Source organism: Canis aureus, chromosome 2 (assembly GCF_053574225.1).
Source record: "Canis aureus isolate CA01 chromosome 2, VMU_Caureus_v.1.0, whole genome shotgun sequence".
NCBI lineage: Eukaryota > Metazoa > Chordata > Mammalia > Carnivora > Canidae > Canis > Canis aureus.
In genome coordinates, this window is record NC_135612.1 from 26128408 (window position 1) to 26151343 (window position 22936).

Consider the following 22936-nt stretch of genomic DNA (forward strand, 5'->3'; position numbering starts at 1 on the left):
ATCCGATACTTTTAGAAAAACTTTGGCTTTCAGGAAGGAGAAGAAGGAAGAAAGGAAGGAATATTCATGGAATTTTTAGAAGCCAGATCATGATCTAGGTGCTTTTATATTACTTCTTGCATAATCAGCCAAGCTAATATAAATGACATTCCTAACTTAAGTGAATAGCATAAATAAGATTTGAAGTTAGGCATGTTTATTTATCTGTCCCCAGAGCCTATGATTTTTTCCCCAAACACACTATGGTGTCTTATTACTTCAATTATACATTGGTGACATATTTTGTTTTGTGTTGTTACTTTAAATAGATATGTATTTGATATATAAAATGGAATGGTCTGGAGAATAGAGAGCATGCATGTTCTATTCACTCTTGCATAAAACCTTGTGTATACAATAGTTTCTCAGTTTTTTAACTTTATTATTTTAAATATTATTTCACCTAATAAATGATAGAATGTTGCCTTATGGTAATAAAATTTTATAGAATATCCAGGACTGGTTAAAATTTGAGATCAAGTATTTAAACCTGCATTCATAATACTAGTTGAAATTTGAGATCATGCTTTTAATTTATGTTCATAATTACTAATCATAATTCATAATCTATATTCAATTGAGTATTTTTCATTGCCTTATTGTGGTGTGGGGTTTTTTCTACTTTTTAAAAAAAGATTTTATTTATTTATTCATGAGAGACACACAGAGAGAGAGGCAGAGATATAGACAGAGGGAGAAGCAGGCTCCTGCAGGAAGCCCACGTGGGACTCGATCCTGGGACTCTGGGATCACGCCCTGAGCCGAAGGCAGATGCTCAACCATTGAGCCACCCAGGCATCCCTTTTTCTACTTTTTATGTCAATGCATGGTAGTAAAACTGACCCATTTTGGTGTACTACTCTTGAGTTTTGACAAATACATGAGGTAACACAATCACTACTACAATGATGATATAGAACAATTTGATCACCTAAGAAAATTTACCCTGCCCTTTGTAATTAACTCCTCTCCCCATCCCTAGCCACTTGTAACCACTAATTTATTTTTGACCCTATAGTTTTGCCTTTCTAAACTGTCACATAAATTGGACCACACATAATAGCCTTTTGAGTCTGACTTCACTCACTTAGCATAATGTATTTGGGATTAATCCATGCTGTTACATATGTTAGTAATTTGTTCTTTTACTGCTAAGCAGTATTCCATGGTATGAATACACTACAATTTGTTTACCCATTCCTCACTTGAGAGACATTTGAGTTGTTCCACTTTGGAATAATTGTGAATATAAATTGCTCCAACAAGTTTTTGTGTAAATGTATGATTGTTGTGGTGAAGTTTTGTTTTGTTTGTTTTCATTTGGAAATATAGGTTTAGGATTGTTGTGCCATATGGTACTGTGTTTGACTTTACAGGAAACTACCAAGGGGCACCTGGGTGGCTCAGTCGATTAAGTGTCTGACTCTGATTTTTTTTTAATTTATTTTTTATTGGTGTTCAATTTACTAACATACAGAATAACCCCCAGTGCCAGTCACCCATTCACTCCCACCCCCCACCCTCCTCCCCTTCTACCACCCCTAGTTCGTTTCCCAGAGTTAGCAGTCTTTACGTTCTGTCTCCCTTTCTGATATTTCCCACACATTTCTTCTCCCTTCCCTTATATTCCCTTTCACTATTATTTATATTCCCCAAATGAATGAGAACATATAATGTTTGTCCTTCTCCGACTGACTTACTTCACTCAGCATAATACCCTCCAGTTCCATCCACGTTGAAGCAAATGGTGGGTATTGGTCATTTCTAATAGCTGAGTAATATTCCATTGTATACATAAACCACATCTTCTTTATCCATTCATCTTTCGTTGGACACCGAGGCTCCTTCCACAGTTTGGCTATCGTGGCCATTGCTGCTAGAAACATCGGGGTGTAGGTATCCCGGCGTTTCATTGCATTTGTATCTTTGGGGTAAATCCCCAACAGTGCAATTGCTGGGTCATAGGGCAGGTCTATTTTTAACTCTTTGAGGAACCTCCACACAGTTTTCCAGAGTGGCTGCACCAGTTCACATTCCCACCTGATTTTTGGCTCAAGTCATGATCTCAGGTTGTGAGATCGAGGCCTGTGGTGGACTCTGAGCTCAACCCTGAGTCTGCTTGACATTCTCTCTCTCCCATTCCTTTACCCTTACCCCTTGTGTGTGTTCTCTCTCTTGAATAAATAAAAATCTTAAAAAAGAAGGAAAGAAAGAAACTACCAAAATATTTTCAAAAGTATCTGTATCATTTTACATTTACAAATGGATGTATGACAGTTGCTCTGAATCCTTACCAGTACTTGGTATTACCAGATTTTTTGTTTGTTTATTTTAGCCATTCTAATAGATATGTAGTGATTTCTCATTGTGGTTTTGTTTGCATTTCCCTATTTACTAATGATGGTGAGCATATTTTTATGTGCTTATGTCATCCCTGTATCTTTGGTAAGATGTCTATTAAGCACTTTTACTCAGTTTTAAAATTGGATTGTTTGTTTTCTTAAGTTTTGAGAGTTCTTTATGTAGTCACCATGTAAGAATTTTATCATAAATACAATTTTCATATATTTTCTCCCTGCTATGGCTTCTCTTTTCATTTTCTTAATAGTGTACTTCAAAGAGCAGAACTGACTTTTTTAAAGATGTTTCTATTTTTTATCTTTATCATTTATTTTATTTTCATTTTTTCAAAAGTTTTTACTTTTGGTGAAGTCCAATTTATCAGTTTTTTTCTTTTGGTGATATTATCTAATGAATGAGGTTTGTTTTGTTTTGTTTTGCTCTTCCTATATTTTCTCCTAGAAGTTTTATAGTTCCAGGTTTTAGATTTCATTCTATGATCCATTTTGAGTTAACTTTTATATGTGCTACAGGTTTGGATTAAGGTTCTTATTTTTAATTGATTTTTATTTTATTTAGTTAGTTATGTAATTTTTTTAGATTTATTTACATATTTGAATGAGAGAGAGAGCATAAGTGGAGTGGGAGGAGCAGAGAGAGAGGGAGAGAGAATTTTAACCAGACTGTACTGAGTCTGGAGACCACCACAGGGCTTGATCTCACAACCCTGAGATCATCATCTGGGCCAAAATTAAGAATTAGAGAGTTAACCTGTGCCACGCAGGTGCCCCTTTTGTTATTTTTTTGGTATACTCATATCCAGTTATGGCAGCATCTTTTGTTAAAAAGACTCTTCTTTCTTCATTGAATCGCATTTGCATCTTTATCAAAATCATCATATGTGTGGATCCTCTGTCCTTTTTCCATTACTGTATTGTCACTGCTGTGCTTTGTAGTTAGTATTGAAGTCAGGTAGCATAAGACCGCTAACTTTGCTTTCCATGATCAAAGTTGATATGCCTACTTGAGTTCTTTTTCTTTTCTATATAAATTTTACAGCCAGCTTTTGATTTCTATAAAACAGTCCTTTTGGGATATTGGTTGAAATTGTGTTTAGTTTGAAGAGAATTGAAATAGTAACAATATTGTCTTCCCATTTATGAATACTATATATCTTTCTATTTAAGTAATCTTTAATTTCTCTTGTTAAATATTTATAGTTTTTAGTGCATGTATTTTTGTTATATTTTAGCAAAATATTTTTATAATTTTGTGGTATAGTAAATCGTACTTTCAAAATTCCGGTATCTAATTGTTATTAGCCCATATGTAGATTATTGATTTTCTACCTTGCTAAGCAACCAAATTTTAGTTTTAGTAGCTTTTTTTTGTAGTCTCTTTTAAAGTGTGTATGTAAGCAATGATATCTGTCTGGATTCCAAAAAAAAGAGTACATTTTCTTTTGTTTTATTCATAATATCCTTAGGACATGGGATGTATATATATATATATATATATACACACACACCATATGGTTAGGTAATTCTTATGGTTTGTTTCGCTCTTTTCTGCTTGGTTGTTTTTAGTGTTAATAATTTGGTATCAGAGACCAATTTAACCAATTATCTCATATAAAATGCCATATTCTTATATACTTAGGATATTTATTTAAGTGGAAAGTAACATAGGGAAGTGCATGTTTCTTACACTCTTCTCTGTTAATGAGTTTTGAAAGAATGTGTATCTTATTTGCTGTAGGCTACTTAGATAAATAACAAAAATGAAAAATACCTTCTTGAATACAGTCGTACTTCTTTTTGCACTGCTTAGTCATCATTGTTATAAGAGTCTAAAAAGATCTAAGTGTTTTAATCATGTTCAAGACCATCTTCATATTTTAAAAAAAGAATGATTTTTTAAAAAGAGTTGTGACATTGCTTTAGTGAGTTCTCAAGACCTTAAAAATGAATCTTTAATTTGAGCAGATTATGATGAATGAGAGGCATTTACAGTGTATAATGGCTACCTAGATGCAATTCTACTCTGTAGTGTTTTATTGATTTCTTTCCTTCTGCATTGCCACAACTCAAGATTTCTTCTCAGTATTGTTGGGTCATTGAAAACAAAATGCAGTTCATTCTAGCTAGTTTTGTCCCTCCTCAATCCAAATATTTTCTTATATTTAATATTTAGTAGAAGAGTTTTACCTAATAATTTTGCTTGCTTACTCATTTATATATTCATTCATTCATTACTTGCCTTTTTATTTATATTTGTTTGTTTTGTTTATATTTGTTTATGGGCATATACCCTAAGCCAACTGATTTGGGCTAGAAGTTATTAAATAGAATTATTCTTTTAGGATTGATCAAAACAAAAGCATGAACTGTCTTTTTCAGAAAACTACATTGCCATCCATCTCTTTTCCCCCAAATGAGAGATGAGACTTTTAAAGATGCTTTCAGTTAATAATTTAGAGATAGTAGTCATTGTTGTTTTCTAGGCTTTAAGAAACTGTTTTCCTTCCCCTTCTCCTTGTTGGGGAAGGATTTTTCATGGGATTATATAATTTGATGTGATATTTTACTCTAGCATTTTTAGATGTTTATCTGTAGCAACTGTTATAGTGCTTAAAAGTTCTAAAATTTTTTAACACATTCTTCTCTAAATATTGTTATTCTTTGCAATACATAATGAAAATATAACTTATTTATGAAACATAATTTCATAGTCAAGTCTGCTAAAATATATCATTGCCAAATTGTAGAATTCTTAGGCTTTCCATTGCTACTTCTTTTTTGATGGATTGTGATGAGAGTAAGGGGAGGTGTAAAAAAAATATGCACTGTGGTAGCTTTCTATGCGTAACTAACTAGAATAATACTCATGCTACCTGCATATCCATAACAGCCACTCTGTTTACAGGTTGATTTTGAAGTTCTTCCAAAAAGCTATTTTCCTTTGTTTTGGAAGGAAAAACTTAAACTCTGATGATCCCCTAACCTCCATTCCTCAAACCCTTTGGCAGTTAAGAGTTTATGGTCGCATCTTTGTTCTTATCTAAACAGGGAGCAAAGGAGTGAAATATAAAAGTTTCCTCACTATTAATATTGGGTTGTATCAATAAAATTAGCGATACTCTTGAAATTTAAACAGGACCTTAGAATAAAAAGGGAAATAATTTGAGAATCTAGCAGCAAAATGACTCTTGTTTCTAACTAAATAGTGAGTACTATGCATTTAATCATGGTACATTGTGAGAGCTCACTGGATGTTCCATTTTATTCTGTTATTTATTTATTTATTTTTATTCTGTTATTTAGTATAGTTTTATTAAAGTGTTTTTTTCCACCTGTGCCAGGTGTTAGGAACACAAAATATGCGTTGCCTAAATATGAACTTAAAAAGCTACAGTGTGAAGAAAGAGCTATATAATGAAAAGACAATCACATAAGCAAATTCAATGAAGTGTATAAGAAGTGCTTTATTTAAGAAAAAGTAAAAGGTGCTATAGAAACACATGGCAGAAAGAAAGCAAAACTGCATAATTCACAGGCCATTCTTTGTGTGACCTATTCAGAAGAGCTTTGCTACATTAGTGGTGAATAATTATTCCTAAACTATCTGCTACTCTAGTCTTACTTATGATATCTTAAAAGCAAAATCTAGCACTTTGTACTCAGTGACAATATCTTTCAAAAACAAAGGCAAAGTAGCGACTTTTTGTGACATGGGAAAGCTGAAAGAATTCATCACTAGCAGATTTGTTTGAGAGAAATATTAAAGGCCAAAAGAAAATGACACCAAAAGGAAGTATAGATCTACACTAGGAATAAAGAAAATCAGAAATTATAACAATGTAAATAAATATATAAGATATTATTTTATTATTCAAATCTCATTAAAAGATAAATGACTTTCTACAAAATAACAGTGTTGTCTGTGGTTTATAATACATATCAGATGTCCAGTGTATGACAGGGTATATAACCCAAAGGCTAAGAGAGAGAGATGGAAGTATATTGTTTTAATATTCTTTATACCATACATGAAATGGTAAAAGATTCTTGAAGATAGACTATGAAAAGTTAAATATGTATGCTATGTAAGTATATGTACTATCAACCCTAGAACAACACTAAAATAGGAAAACAGTTATAGTTAATAACCCATCAAAAGAGATGAAAAGGAAATTATTTTAAAACTTTAAATTAATCCAGAAGAGAACATCAAAGAGGAAAAAGGGTGCAAAGAATAGATGTGACAGATGGCAAACTGAGAGAGTTAAACCTGTGGTAAGTCACATTAAATATAAAAGAGCTAAACACCCCATTTTAAAAGCAGAGACTGTCACATTGCTACCGACAAAATCCCACATTAAACATAAAGAAACAGGGGATCCCTGGGTGGCGCAGTGGTTTGGCGCCTGCCTTTGGCCCAGGGCATGATCCTGGAGACCCGGGATCGAATCCCACGTCGGGCTCCCGGTGCATGGAGCCTGCTTCTCCCTCTGCCTGTGTCTCTGCCTCTCTCTCTCTCTCTCTGTGACTATCATAAATAAATAAAAATTAAAAAAAAATTTTTTTTAATAAATAAACATAAAGAAACAAATAGACTAAAAGTGAAGTGAATGGAGGATACTATTCAAAACAAAGTTGTAATGGCTATGATAATGTCAATAAAAGATTTCAGAACAAAGAAATGTAACCTGGGATATAGAAGTTTATTTCATAATAAATGTTTATTTCATTAAAAATGCCTTTATCCTGCCACCAAAATGAGATGACATTCCAGTAAAGAAAACTAAGGACTAGTATTCCAGATGAACATAGATGCAAAAATTCTTAACAAAAATCAATCAAACAGAATCCAACAACAACAACAACAACAACAACAACAAAGACGTATACTGTGAGCAAGTGGGGTTTATCCCAGGAATTTAAAAATTGGTTTAGGGATCCCTGGGTGGCGCAGCGGTTTGGCGCCTGCCTTTGGCCCAGGGCGCGATCCTGGAGACCCGGGATCGAATCCCACATCGGGCTCCCGGTGCATGGAGCCTGCTTCTCCCTCTGACTGTGTCTCTGCCTCTCTCTCTCTCTGTGACTATCATAAATAAATAAAAATTTAAAAAAATAAAAAATAAAAAATAAAAATTGGTTTAACATTTGAAAATTAGTCAGTACAATGTATCATCTCCGTAAACACAGAAAAAGCATTTGACAAATACAACATTCATTCTTTATCACTCATAGCAAACTGGGAATAAAAGGAACCACTTCAATTTGATAAAATCCTACCACTGACATATTATTTCATGGTAAAATACTGAATGTTTCCCCTCTACAATCAATAATAAAGCAAGGTTGTCAACTTTTACTACCTCTTCTATTTATCCTGCTGGAGGGTCTAGCCAGTGCACTCCGACAAGAAAAAGGGAAAAGCAAACAGAAAGGAAGAGGTAAAATTGTAATGTCATGATTATGTAGAAAACCTGAAGTAGGTAGAAGGTGGAAGATGTGACATGAGACTTTAAAGGTAAATAAAGGCCAGGCCATGAATGCTTTTTATATCCACATTAAAGAGTGCCAGATTTTGATAAGGACAGTGCATAACCATTAAACTTTTCTTCATATTAATCTACTTGCAATTAGGGAGTATATTTTGATTGCATTGTATAGTGTTTTGAAGGGGGCCTTATGACTCTGGGCAGGAGCTTCAGTTAGAAACTTATAGAAATAATGTAGACTGAAAAAAATAATGTAGATGAAAGATAATAGTTGCCTAGACTAAGGTAGTAACAGTAGGGATGGAGAGATGTGAACAAATTTGATAACGATTTAAAAATGGAATTTACAAGGACCTTTACAACATGTGGAAGATGATACATGATAAGGAATCCAGGACAACTCACATGTTTCAGGCTTGGCAAACTGCCTGGGTAGCAGTACTATTCACTAAGCTAAGTAACATGGGAGAAGAAATAGTTTAGGGTTAAGAGGTGAGAAGATGAGGTAAGTTTTAGAGAGGTGTAACCTAGTGCTTTTTGATAGCTAAGTAATGATGTACTGGAGCCAGTTTATACAGATGTCTGGAAAAAGAAGAAAGTTTTGTTGGGAGATAACAGATAAGAAGTCACCAGATGGTGATTCAAGCCATGTGAATGGAAGAGATTGCCTGGGAAGAGAATAGAGTAGCAAATTGGATTTGGGATAGAACTGGCTTATAAAGGAAGAGGGAAAAAAATAAAAAAATAAAAAATAAAAAATAAAATAAAATAAAGGAAGAGGGCTGTGAAAGTGAGATTAGGAAGAATGAATCAAAGGGGCAAAGAAAAAACCTAGGTAATGTTTAATGGATAGAGATCCTCTCAGAAAGAAGAGAGGGTAATTGTGTCAAATGCTGCTAATTAGCATCTATATAGAGGTTCTATGGACCAAGCACTGTTGTGAACAGTTTTGCATGCATTCATTATTTAAATTTTTACAATAATCTTTTGAGCTAGGTATTATTATATCCCAGTTTTGCAGAGAAGAAGAGTGAGGGTACAGAGAGGTTAAGTGATTTACCCAAGAAGTAAGTGACAGAATCAAGATTTGAATCCATGCAATTTGCATAATTTGCACTCATGACCAGCAAGATGAAAGACTAAGTTCCAAATGGATTTAATAATAAAGATTCACTAATAACTTTAGTCAGTTTCAGTGGATCAATGGGGCAAAACCTGACTGAAGTGAAATGAGGAATAAACAACAAGAAAAGGGAAGTATAGACAATTCTTTCATGAATCTTGGATGTGAAAATGAAGAGTAGGAATATAGGAGAGTACTATTTCAGGTTTAGGAAGGGCTTTCTTAAGATAGGCAAATCCCAAATAAGTTTAAATACTGATGAAACAAGCAAGTAAAGAGAGAGTGTTAGAAGAGACGTAAGAGAGGGAGAGAAGGAGTAAAGTGAGAGGTTCTGAACCATGATGAAAAGGCAGTAGGGGAATAGGACCCACAGCAAATAAAAATAAAGGGGCCCTTGGAGGAGAAAGACCCCTCTTGTCACAATGGGGAAAAGAGGAGAAGCATGGATGTGGATGCATATAAACTTAGAGGTTTCCTGCTGTTCCAACTCCTTCAATATGAATTTCTCTCTCTTTCATAGATTTGAAACAGGGATGAAAATTCTCTGTGTCAGCAAGTTACTACCCATTTAACTTGGACTTCTGTTGACTAAAGGGGAGAGGGAAGAGCATCCTTCTACTTTGCTATTGAAATACAGGTTTCTAAGCCACAGACTGAGCTGGGAAAGTCTTTCTGGTACCGTTCCAGCATGGAGGATTTTCTGCCACTTTTGAAGAACAGATTTGCAAATTACCACAGGAAATGAACATACTCCTTGGGATTGTGTGCGGGGTAAATCTGTATTGATAGAAAAAAATCAAGTATAAAGATAATCTGTGAAATACTCAGAAGTGATAGTAATCATGGTATGCAATATTTTTTATAAACAATTGTCTAGAATATTGGGTCAGCAAACAACAGCCCACTGCCTGTCTTTCTAATTAAAATTTTATTTGAAAAAAAAATTTGATTTGTAAATTTATTGGCACATAGCCACAGCCATTCTTGATGTATGTTTGTGGCTGCTTTTGCACTCCAATATTGGAATTAAATGATTGCAGCAGAGATTACACAGCCTGCAAAGCTTAAAATATTTACTGTTTTGCCCTTTTCAGAAAAAGTTTGCTGACCTCTTGTTTAGAATAATTAAATGGTTGAAGACTTGGAAAACAAATTTTTTGAGAAAGAGATATTAAGATACTAAAAATGTGAAGGGAATCAGAAAAGTAGAAGATATTTAGGATATATTGCTAAATGAAAATATCACTTTACAAACTTAATATAGATTATACTTTAATCTCATTTTTATTTTAAAATTTATGTTAAAATGTTAACAGTAGCTGTTTCTGAGTAGTGAGATTACACTTGATTTTTATTTTCATGTTGGTTCTTATATGTTTTCTAATTTTTCTACAATGCTGTGTTCCTGTGTTAATAATAAAGCCAACTATTAGTAGACTAGAATGAGAACATAGAATTCAAAGCAAATTAGAGCACGAAGAATGGGGAATTTGGCTGGGTCAGGTAAAGATGAAACATCCTAGAAGATGCATAAAGAAAATCCTTCTTGTTGGTTACCAAGAAAATTGGAGAAATTTTTTTGTTAAATTCCTTATATTTAACCAGTATCTGATATGAGCACAGTCCAATGATATAGTTTCCTACAGACAAACCAAAACAAAAAAGGGATTCATATAAGTTATAACTTACATTTAACCTTTGTTCCTCATTTCCAAAGATACAAATTTTTAAAATTCATGGAGATTTCTTAATTTTTTGTGACTTGTAGGTAATGCTTTTAATTTAAAATTTTAATTCAGTTATTTAGCTGTAAATAAAACCACTACTTCAATATATGATAGAAGTTGTAGCTTTGTTTTGTTAAGAAGCCCCAACAATGCCTTAAAAAAAAAAAAAGATAAACAGCTTTTATCTGGGCAAAAATAACTCAGAAATTGCAGAAAGTGATCTCTTCAGTGAAGTACCGTTGTTAACCAGATGAATCCTGAAGTAGTTTTACTGAGTATTCTATTCCAACATCTGTGCCTGTGCAGTACTACCCAGACACTCGCTATGAGGTTCAGTGGCTCTTAACAAGCGGTAAGTTGATTTCAGTGGCTGTACTATGTTAGGAATCATTGAAACAGAAGAGGAACCAGTTTTTACCAAGTTTCATCTCTTAAGTCAACATATTTTTTTAATTTAAATTCACTATGAATGGTATTTATTATCTGTATAATGACCAAATCCGTTGTTCAGAGGAATCCCAAGACTGAAGCTTAGAATACAAATTACTGACTTGCCAATAAATTGTCTTGTAAAAAAAACCCAGAAAACCAAAGCAAAAATCAAGCCAACCCCCCACCCATATTCTGCTTGTCCTTTAAATATGAATCAAATAGGGACGCCTGGTGGCTCAGTAATTGAGGGTCTGCGTTCAGCTCAGGGCTTGATCCCCAGACTGGGGATCAGGGACCAGGGATCAAGCAAGGGAAGCCTGCTTCTCCCTCTGCCTATGTGTCTGCCTCTCTCTGTGTCCCTCTTGAATAAATAAAATCTTTAAAAAAAATATGAATCAAATAGGTTGATGATTCATTAGCTGTAAAATATATCTTGTAAGAGGAATTTTTATACAACCTTATTTAAAAGAAAAAAATCAATAAAGAATGAGTCTCAGGGATCCCTGGGTGGCGCAGCGGTTTAGCGCCTGCCTTTGGCCCAGGGCGCGATCCTGGAGACCCGGGATCGGTCCCACGTTGGGCTCCCGGTGCATGGAGCCTGCTTCTCCCTCTGCCTGTGTCTCTGCCTGTGTCTCTGCCTCTCTCTGTGTGTGACTATCATAAATAAATAAAAATTAAAAAAAAATAAAAAAATAAAAGTTTAAAAAAAAAAAGAATGAGTCTCAGAATAAAAATACATAGGGATATAAATAGCATTTTTATGTAAAATGTACAATTTGAGCCCATGTATCAATTAAATATGTAAATATATGGAATTAAAGAAATTCAATATATGCTTGTAATCAAACACATACATAGACGTGTGTATATGTGTATACATTATATCCATCCATTCCAACTAGTATGACAACGAATAATGGAATGATTTTGAATGAAAAATTTCAGTAATATTTAAAAGAAATCTCCTGTTAATGAAATTTATTATGTTAAGGAATTATCTTAAAGGGATATAGTAGAAGTCCCACTGTTTGCTATTAACATTTCACTGAAAAAATGCACAGAGTTGTTGGGAGCAAAACTCACTGGACATAGATATGCATGTCCTGATAGATCTTATTCCATATCAGACATTTATTATTCAAGTTGCTTTTAATCATAATGTAGACCGGAAACTGTTTTCATTGCTTATGCAAGCACCCTTTATTTTTTTTTAAATTAATATGTTTCTCATTTATTCAGGAAGTTTCTAATGGCTTTTGAGGGAGGAGAAACTTGTTAGCTTCCTCCCTGAATAATGCAGTTTTTATTTCTTGCTGAAATTGTGGGCTCAGCCAAGAACCAATATTAGATGGGAAGGGATGAGGCAAGAAGGGGAGAAGAGGTAGACAGGGATGATGGGAGCAAGGAATAGAAGAAAAAGAAAAAACAAAAAAAGAGGGATGTCTGGGTGGCTTAGTCAGTTAAGCGCCTGCCTTCCAGCTCAGGTCATGATCCCAGAGTCCTGGGATCAAGCCCCACTTCAGGCTCCCTGCTCAGTGGGGAGTCTGCTTCTCCCTCTGACCCTCCTCTCCACTTGTGTGCTCTCTCTCTCCCTTTCACTCTCTCTCAAATAAATCTTTAAAAAAAAACAAAAAAGAAAACGAGAGTTAGCTATATAAACATTTAGCTCACTTGCATAAAAATAAATAAATTGTAAAATGTTTTGCTAAAACAGCAGGATCCTGTCATTGTCTCATTTCTACTCCCTGCTGTTCTGATGATATAATTTTATTCATATATAAATAAATGAAGCAACAAGTATATTTTTGGTGATGGTATTACTGAATTTCTAGGTAATTGAAACATAAAGGAGAGTTGTTCTGGTTATACTTTTTTCCGAATTTTCATATGACTAGGGGAAAACAGCTAAGCATAGAGCTTTCTAAGTTTACCTCAGTAATGATATCTATTAATGTTATGAGTAAAGAAAATATCCTGCCCAAATCTGGGATTCAAAGGATGTTATAGGAGTGAATGGAAAGGTGCAGGGAGTAATGCACCAAAATCTGGTTGGGTTAAGAGTTTAGGCAGTTGAAAATACATATTTGATATAACTATTTTTATATTAAAAGCTATAGGAGGTAAAATTTAACAAATAATCTTAGCTTCTAAGGATATACAAAAGATAGATTGAAAAGTTCCTGTAGGAGATAGATTTTAAAAGACTGACAAGCACCACTCTGAGGCAATAAAGAGACACTTTCTAAGTTATTCTTAGAATTTTAAAAGCTAACTAAGTAGTTTTTCCAAATTATTATAATGCTACAAGTTTTAGGTTACATTCCACTCCTGTTTGTGAGACAGCACGTGTCTAGTCCATTCTCACCACTTTTCTTTCAAGCTTTGTTCCAGATGAAGTGAGGAAACAGTAAAACAAATATTTTGCAGGGTTATTTTTCCCTTCTAAATCTTTTTCCTGAAAGATTTTTATTATTTTAGAATTAATTTCTCAGCTTCCGTGATTTATGTAAATCTACACGTTGTCTTAGAGGAAACAAAACCTAAAAAGTAGTTACAAAGACTAGGGTCATGAGTAAAGGGATGTGGATTACACTCACATTTCATCACACTCTGTGACCTTACAGTACATTTCGCAAAGAAAGTAAATCCAGTGTCGATGTTAATCAAATCACTGCAAGTTTAAGTGACTCACCCAAGGCCACACCGAAAATGGGTGATTGGGCTCGAGTGAGAATTTAAGCCTTCTTGTCTGATTCTCAGCAGTAATGCATTCTCATTATTATCGTCATTTCTTGAACTCCTGCTGTGCTTGTAGTTCTCTTGGCAGTTTGTATCCTCCATCAGAAGCTGTGACCTATTTTTAAGTTGCCTTTTCAAGTGAAGAGACAATACTGCATGCTGTGTTTTATACATTGCTGTGAAAAATGGATGAAGTCAATTTTATAAATTCCGAATCTACTTGGCATTTTTACGCTCTTTATAATTACTAAAAGTCTATCATCAGTTGAGTCATAAGTTAACAAAAAAATTAAACTATCCCAAACTATATTTTGTTCTACTCCCTCCTCTCAACATGCACACCTTTACATTATTTTCTGCAAATCTTATTTTACTTTATTTTATGAATCTCTGTTTTTTTCATATAGTTTCTGATTATTAAATATATGGTTTATCCTGCTTCTTAAATATGGATATTCTAAAAATATACTCTGTGAAACCAACTGAATCACAAGGAGGTGACAACTAGTGCTAAACATACTCTGTAGACTCTTAGCTGCTTATGTATTTCTCACAGAATTACACAAATATTCACATCATCAAGGACTTACCCACCTAATGTTATTAGCTTCATGCTACAAAACAAATATTATCCAAATTTTTCCTAATCCCAAATGAGTATAATGAGAGAAGGAATATGAGAGGGATCACAAATATTTATTTCTAATAGTTGCTTAGTACAATGTGAGTTGACAACTTACTTTTTAAATATTTAATTAATTGTTTTCTTAAAGTAGCCTACTGCAAGTTCTTAGAAATTCCCTGAAATGTATAATTAGCACAAAAAATACAATTACTTTTGAAATATTTTATAGATATCAACATTTTAAAAGAATTGTCTTGTAGGTATTTTTAGAAGTATATATGACATTAAAAAAGGACAATGACAGGCATCTGGGTGACTCAGTCGGTTAAGCGTCTGCCTTGGGCTCAGGTCATTATCCGAGGAGCCTGAGATTGAGACCCGTATCCGCATCCAGCTCCCTGCTCAGCGGGAAGCCTGCTTGCCCTTCTCCCTCTGCCTGCAGCTCCCCCTGGTTGTGCACGCGCGCGCGCTCTCTCTCTCTCTCTCTCTGTCAAATAAAAAAATAAAATCATTCCCCCAAAAAAGTACAATGACATACTATAAGCATAAATTCTAATTGTTTCCAGATTTGATAAAGTCTATATTTTTTAATCTAGAAAATTTAATTTTATACTGTTTTCAGCGCTGACGTATAATTATTAAAGTATTTTGATGGTCAATCATCATAAAATTTAAGATTCAAGTTGAAAGCTTCCCTGGAAGAAATCTATCACATTCCTCTCTATGTAAAAAAATACTTTTAATAAATAGTAGATAAAAGTAGAAAATTTACTTTAGAGTCATTTGTTGTTCAAGCTTTCCCATTGAGAAAGACTGATTCTACACTTCTGAATTTTATAGGTTAACTCTGTTTACAGCCAGCATTTGCATTTCTAAAAGTTTTAAAATTACGAGTATAGTAAAACTCCAGAAATGGATACCTAAGACATCCTTTCACTTCACTTGAAATATCACTAATTAGGAAACCTATGCTTATGCATATGTTAAAGATCTTCTGAATACAGAATTATCAAATTTATTGTTACAAAGCAGATACATATAGTTAAGAAAAATAAGGTCTTATTTTTCTAATTCCTAAAACCAAATGTATTTTATAGTGTAATGAAATAATACAGAAGAAGAATCTTAGAGGCTAATTATATTAACAATGAAATGAAATAGATTCTTCATTAATTGTAATAACATGAATTTCCTTTTTTCCTATCATTATATACTTTTTTATAGTAAAATATGATGCCTGTGTATTGGGAATTCAGAACTAACTTGATAAGTTGTCATCTATGATTCCATATAAACAAGAAGCCAATCTTGAAATTATATCTATGTGGTTAAATCAAATAGAGATTTATTGATTATTTTAGATTTATGTAGAGAATCAGATTGTCTTATGTAACTCAGTTAAAACCAATGAAAGATTATTTGGAAGTTTTAGACCATTTGTGCAAATTCAAAATAAAGGTTAAATAATGAATCAATGTGATTTTTTTCATCCTCCTCTTTTTAAAACCTTTAAGCTGTTCCTTTTCATTTTCTCATTAATAAAATTATTTTGATAAAAGTTTGAGGGTAAAAAAACAAAAAATTTTGGGGCAATTTAATATGTTTTCGTAATACTATATATTGAACACCTAACTTTTAAATGTAAGGTGCTGAATGAAGTTTCGTTAGATAAAAAGAGACTATAATGCATTATTGTGATCTTCAAGTAATTTGTAATTTAGATAGAAAGCCAAGACCCAAACACGTGAAAGGTTAAATAAACAAATAAATGAATGTTAGACAATTTCAGAAAGAAAAATAGTATCAGGAACATTGTTAGACTTTCAAATATCAGAAAGTAGATTTGGAGTAAAAATATAGGTAATTACTAATTAATGTTCAAATATAGCAACATAGGCTAAAATTCATTTACACTGAAGTTTAATCAGTTCATTGCAAGCTGGAGTATATATACAGAGACGCTCTTATTTCTTTGATCTGTGAATCTGGACATCTATCTTTAAGACTGGGGATGGGAGGGAGAGTATGAGGAAGTACAATGTAAAAAAAGAGAGTTATGGTATCCTCTGGAGAGAAGATTGGTATTTAGGAAAAGGGGGCACAAAAAGAGAATGGGTAATACCAAAACCCAATTGACCTTAAGATTATTAGTTCTTATGATACTTTAAAAAATCATAATGCCAGGATGCCTGGGTGGCTCAGTGCGTGATCCTAGAGTCCTGAATGGAGTCCTGCATCAGGCTCCTTGTGGGTAGGCTGCTTCTCCCTCTGCCTGTGTGTGTCTCTGCCTCTCTCTGTGTCTCTCGTGGATAAATAAATAAAATCTTTTTAAAAAACCATGATTCCATATTAACTGTCAATCAGTATTCAGTAAAATTTGTCATAATCAAAACTCTTTGAGATAATTTTTATATGAACCATTTATTATTTCAAATGGCTACTATCACACCCCATTTTATATGGAGAATACTGAGGTAGGCACTGTTCTTCCCTCCAAGGTGCTTACAGTATTAGATTGGTGAAACAGATACACTTAAGTACATAGAACCAACATGATGTAGGATACATGTAGGAAAGTAGTAGAAATAAAACCTGGAAACCCAGTTCAGATGCAGAGCATGGAGGGTTTTATTATAAGGTTAAGAAATGTAGAATTAAGGTTAGGTAAATGGGACTCATGGAAGATATTTGAATATATCAATGACACGATTGAGGCAGAGATGTTTGACACTGTGGTCTGACATTGTCAGAACAAAATAAAGGGTTGATAGATGAAGAGAAAGATAAAGGCAGGAAGGTAGATCAAATGCTATCTTATTTCAGTGGTATAGTTAAAGAATGATAATGACTGAACAAGGGCTTTAATATTATAGATTAAAGGGAGAAAGAAGATCTTGAAAAATTTGAAAATTCATATATTTTAAACCTTGAAGCCAAGTAGTAGCTCATCAGTTAGGAGCTTCCTTGGATAATTTAAAAAAAAATTGTTAATGCTTACTATAAGCATTTAGGTTGCTCTTTTTTTAGATAAAAATAAATTCATATAATGCTAATTAATATATACAAAATTTCAGTTTATAAAAGATTAAATTACCTTCCTGATAGTATATATTTTAAAACATTTCATGGACCCCTAGTAGTAAATCTAATGGAGGAAGAAACTGCAAGGACTGTTTTTTAAATTTCTCTTTAGTTCATGCAAATGTCATAAAGTACCAATTCGGGCAAAAGTATTATACATTAGATCCATAGTTAAAACATTTCCTTAAGAGGTCTAAGCCTGATGCAGTGCTATATGAACATGTATTTCTTGATAGACCCCATTTACTTTTTTTTTTTTTTTTTTGGTCAAGATTTGCCTTTTATTCTAAAAGCCCAAACTATGAATGATGGTTAGTCTAGCTGAGATCTCCTATCAGTCATTATTCCAGTAAATCCCAAGGGAATTCTTTGTGAGTGATTTTTTACCAAATGTATATATCCAGAGTCCTGACTGTATCGTGACATTTAAAATTTTGTTTTCATAAAACTGGCATTGTTAGCAGGCAAATTTCTTTTGAGAAGTCATGTTTATAGAAATAATTGATCAATAAGTCTGCTGATTTTGCTGTTTGCCAGTAGCTTACCTAACAGCTAGTTACAGTGGATTCATAATATTTACTAAAGTTAATGGAAAGGAGAAAATTAAATGAAAATTGTTCTAAGAAAATCAGGGCCTTTTTACTAAGACTAGTAGTTTTATCTTTGTACATACATGAAGAATTCTGTTAATAAAGAATTTTATCCCAGACTTCAAAGGCCTAATATTATAAATATAATTTAAGTGTAAAAGGACTAACACTCTTGAAAGTTTCATGACACTGAGAAAGTAGTCATCTGTGGTAGCAGCATTCTTTCTCCACTTAGGAATGAAAAAAAAATTTTTTTTCACATTTTACCTAAGTAGTGACTTCTATATCAGCATAATAACTCCAACTGTATAACATGAATTAAAGACTTGGTTGGGTTGAGGTATAGATTAATCAGTCTGAAAGGGATCATTATGCATCATAGCTTAGAGATTAAGAACACAAGCTTTGAAATCAGAATTGAATTTAAAATTGTGATTTTGCTATCGACTAACATGTGACCTACACAAGGTAGGTAGTATATTTGTGCCATAGCAAGTAGAAAAGATAAATAATGATTAAATGATATCCCATAGAGCACTACAATGTCTGTCACCTTGTAGGAGGTGCTCAATAAATGGTAGACATTGTTCTTGTTTTTAATAAGATCAGCTAGGCTTATCATTAAACATTACCTTTAAAACAAAGGAAGGGGTGCCTCAGTGGCTCAGTTGGTTAAGCATCAGACTCTTGATTTCGGCTTTGGTCATGATCTTGGGGTCTTAAAACTGAGCCCTGCTTCAGGCTCCACACTCAGCATGCGGTCTACTTGAGACTCTCTCCCTCTACCCCTGCCCCCATTTGTATGCTCTCTCTCTCTCTCTCTCTCAAATAAATAAACTCTTTAAAACCAAAATCATTAAAGGCAAAGGAAGGGAAGGGAATTTCCTTTGCTAGTTTGCCAAAAATGAAATGGACATATATCCCAGGTATATATTATTATATATATTCTTATATATTATATATATATTATTATATATCCCATCACACCTAATATGTACTCAACAAGTATCATAAATAAATTCCCTGAATTCAGTTATTTCGTATACTGTGTTTGAGAGGTAAGGATACTTGGTTCTTTATCAGCTTAGCCACAATCAACGATGTGGGGATATTTTCAGACTTCATTCACAAATCTAATTAATTCTATGACTATTATTAGTGTTATTGCTACTAATCATTTCTATTAAAATTCCTTAAAATATTTTTATGTTTTATACTAGTCAAAGTAGGCAAATAGTTATAAAAACAATCCCAAATCTCAGTGCCTTAATACAATAAAAGTTTCTTACTTATGTCCATCTAGTGTGGCTAGAATTGCCAGATAAAATATAGTATGCCCAGGGACAGGGGTATTAACACCATGGCAGCACAAGACAACTCATGTTTTTGTCCTCTCCACCCCTTCAACAATGAAAATTTGGCATCCATCCACAAATAAGTTTGTGGGTGCTGTAGAACCTAGTAGCATATGGCAAGGGATCTGAGAGGAGCCTCAACAATTAGTTAACTAAGTAATAGGCAGATGGACATAAACTGACTAAAGAACCTGCTATGAACTGATTCTGGCTCCTCTCAAATGTGTTTCTGGAGCACCTGCAGGGCAGTGACTTAGGTAGTCACCTTTGGATGAGAGAGCCTCTATAGAAGTACAGTTTTCCAGAGAAGACTCCACTGGAGAAGAGTGTGAAAAAACCCAAGTTTGGGCACAGTGAAGTGAGTAAGAGGAACAGCTTATTTTTGCTGGCATCATCCCTTCTCCAAGATGGCACAGTGTAGGGCTAACTTAGAGAATCTGTGTTTCCTTCTTTGGGGGAAAGAGTCAGTGAATGAACGCCTGGATTCCCTGGCCATATGTCCCAAAGACATTCATTAGTCTCTCACAGCATCTAGAGCATTAAAGGGGAGCTCCAGGAGTAGAGGAAGGAGCAGAAATTTTATTAAAGTTTTATTTTGCAATTATTTGTTTACAGCAAACTGAATTTAATCAGTTTTTGTATATTGCCCTTGTATCCTTTGATCATGCTAAATTCATGTATTACTTCTAGGTACTTCCTATGTATGTAATCATGTTTTTTTTGTGAATGAAGAGAGTTTTGCTTCTTCCTTTCCAATCTCTATGCTTTTAATTTCTTGATCTTGCCTTATTGCACTGGCTAGGACTGCCCATAAAATGTCAAATAGAAGTGGTAATGTTGGACATCTTTGCTTTGTTTCTTACCTTCAAGGGAAAGCAGTCTTTCGTCATTAAATATGACCCTAGCTATAGGTTTTCATAGCTAGAACTTTATTGGATTTAGGATGTTCCTTTCTGTTTTTATTTTGCCGAGAGGTTTTTCTTTTTATTAATTATGAGTAGGTATTTAATTCTGTCAAAGGTAAATGCTTTTTTATACCTCCTGAATTGATCATGCAGTTTTGCAGCTTTATTCTGCTAGTATTTTTAAATATTAAACCAATCTTGCATTTATGGAAAAAAATCTCGCTTTTTTATATGTTGTTGTATAAGATATTATGTGTGTACGCATATGAGAGATACTTGTCTGTATTTTCTGATATTTGTCTGTTTTTGCTGTCAGAATAATACTGGCCTCATAAAATGAGTTATAAAGTTTTATTCAGGCCAGGAATTTAGTTAGTAGGAAAATTTTTATTAAGAATTCAGTTCATTGGATGCCTAGGTGGTTCAGTGGTTGACCTTTGGCTCAGGGCATGATCCCAGGAATCCAGGATCAAGTCCCACATTGGGCTCACCCGCGAGGAGCCTGCTTCTCCCTCTGTCTACATTCTGTCTCTCTTTCTCTCTCATGAATAAATAAATAAAATCTTTTTTAAAAATTCAATTTATTTATTAAATATGGAGCTATTTAGATTTTCTAATTCTTTTAAGGCCAGCTACAGTCATTGTTTTTTTCTCTCAAGGTATTTGTTCATTTCTTCTATGTTATCAGTGTTACTGGCATGTAATTGTTCATAATACTCCTTTTTCACATCAATAGGATAGCTATTACTATCATCTTATAAAAATGATTTATATCTTCCATCTTTTCTTGAGTCTAGTTTATCAATTTTATTGAATTTTCAAAGGACCTGTTTGTGGTTTTATATATATATATATTTTTTTTTTAATGTCTTCTACTCTATTGATTTCTGCTTTTATCTTGATTGTATCCTTCCTTCTGCTTACTTAAGCATTATTTGCTCCACCTTTTGTAGCTTTTTAACATGGAAGTTTTGGTTATTGATTTTACATCTTCTTTTCTTATATAAAATTTAATGCTATGCATTTTCCCTGTAGCACTGCTTTAGCTACATCCCACAAATTTTGATACATTGTATGTTTATTTTCATTCAGTATAAAATACTTTCTAATTGTTCATAAAATAATTTCTTTTACTCATATATTATTTAGAAGAATGTTTAATTTCCAAATGTATGGAGGTTTTTTAAAATATCTTTTTAATTACTAATTTAATTTTATTGTGTTCAGGTAACATAAGTTGTATTTTATCTTTTTAAATTTATTGAGACTTGTTTTATGGCCCAGCACATAAATGTTTCAAAAATACACATTAGTGTATTTTGGTGAATGTTTCAAAAATACACATTAATTATTTCAAAAATACACATTATAAAGAATGTATATTTTGCTATGTTGTGTAGTGTTTTATAAATTCAATTAGATCTAGTTAATATATAGATTTATTCTAGTCTTTTATATCCCTGCTGATGTTCTGTGTATTTATTCTATCAATTAATTAAGAGAGAAGTGTTAAAATCTCTATTTATTATAATTGTGAATATGTCTGTTTCTCTTTTCAGTTCTGATAATCTTTGTCTCATGTACTTTGAAGCTCATTAATTAGATGCATATACATTTAGGATTGTTGCTCTTTTTGGTCCATTGTCTCTTTTATTATTATAAAACTGTCTTTATTTATCTCTGATATTCCTTGTCCTGAAGTCTAACTCATCTGATATTTATATAGGTACCCAGCTTTCTTGTGGTAATATTTACAGGTATGTCCTTTTTGATGCCTTTGTGTTTAACTTATATATATCTTTGTATATAAAATACGTTTCTTGAAGAAGCATGTTCTGGATCTTGTTTTTTATTATCTGAAATCTATGTCCTTTTATTGCTGTGTTTTGATGGCTTATATTTAGTGTAATGATCTATACTTTGGTGTTGTCTTATATATTGTTTTCTGTTTGTCTCATTTAATATTTTTCCCTCTTGTTAATTTGACCTTTTTTTCTAATCTTTTAATATTTGATTTTTGATATTTTACTTTATCTCCACTACTCCACTGTTAGGTATACTTCTCTTTTCTTGCCTTGTCTTTTGCTACTATAGTGATTACAATATCTATAATCTACTTTTCCTTTGAAAAAAACTTCAAAGTTAGAAAATTATTGCCAATGTCAACTATGTGCATCATTGATTAATCAATTACTAAAAATTTAAACTAGTGAGGTTGTAGTTTGAAGGTGGTAGTTTTAAAGCAAACATTAATGAGCACTACTTTATAAAGTTCCCTATTAACCTTTCAGATTTGGCTTTGACTGTATTACTACTTGTTTCTTTGTATTAAGGAACATCCTTTTTATCAAACGGACTTTGTCCTAAAAGTGTACTTTCTCGAGAGTACCTTCTCTTGGCCATTTATATACTTGCCAATACTACCCTTCACTCATTAGTTGATATTTTACTCTTCATAGCAAGTTTTTCAAATA

At 33.1% G+C, this 22936-nt stretch overlaps 1 protein-coding gene across 11 annotated transcripts in view; it reads left to right on the forward strand.

Moving 5' to 3' along the window:
• SSBP2 (single stranded DNA binding protein 2) overlaps window positions 1-22936 on the forward strand; it is a 308559-nt gene that overhangs the window by 183050 nt on the left and 102573 nt on the right. For 4 of the 11 annotated variants that reach the window (XM_077866330.1, XM_077866340.1, XM_077866351.1 and 1 more), the window contains one exon: window positions 9529-9779. The exons of the other annotated variants lie outside the window; for them this stretch is intronic. In XM_077866330.1, coding sequence (XP_077722456.1) covers window positions 9750-9779 — 30 coding nt within the window. In that variant the 5' untranslated portion in view covers window positions 9529-9749. The remainder of the gene's footprint in view (window positions 1-9528; window positions 9780-22936) is intronic. 11 annotated transcript variants of the gene reach the window in all.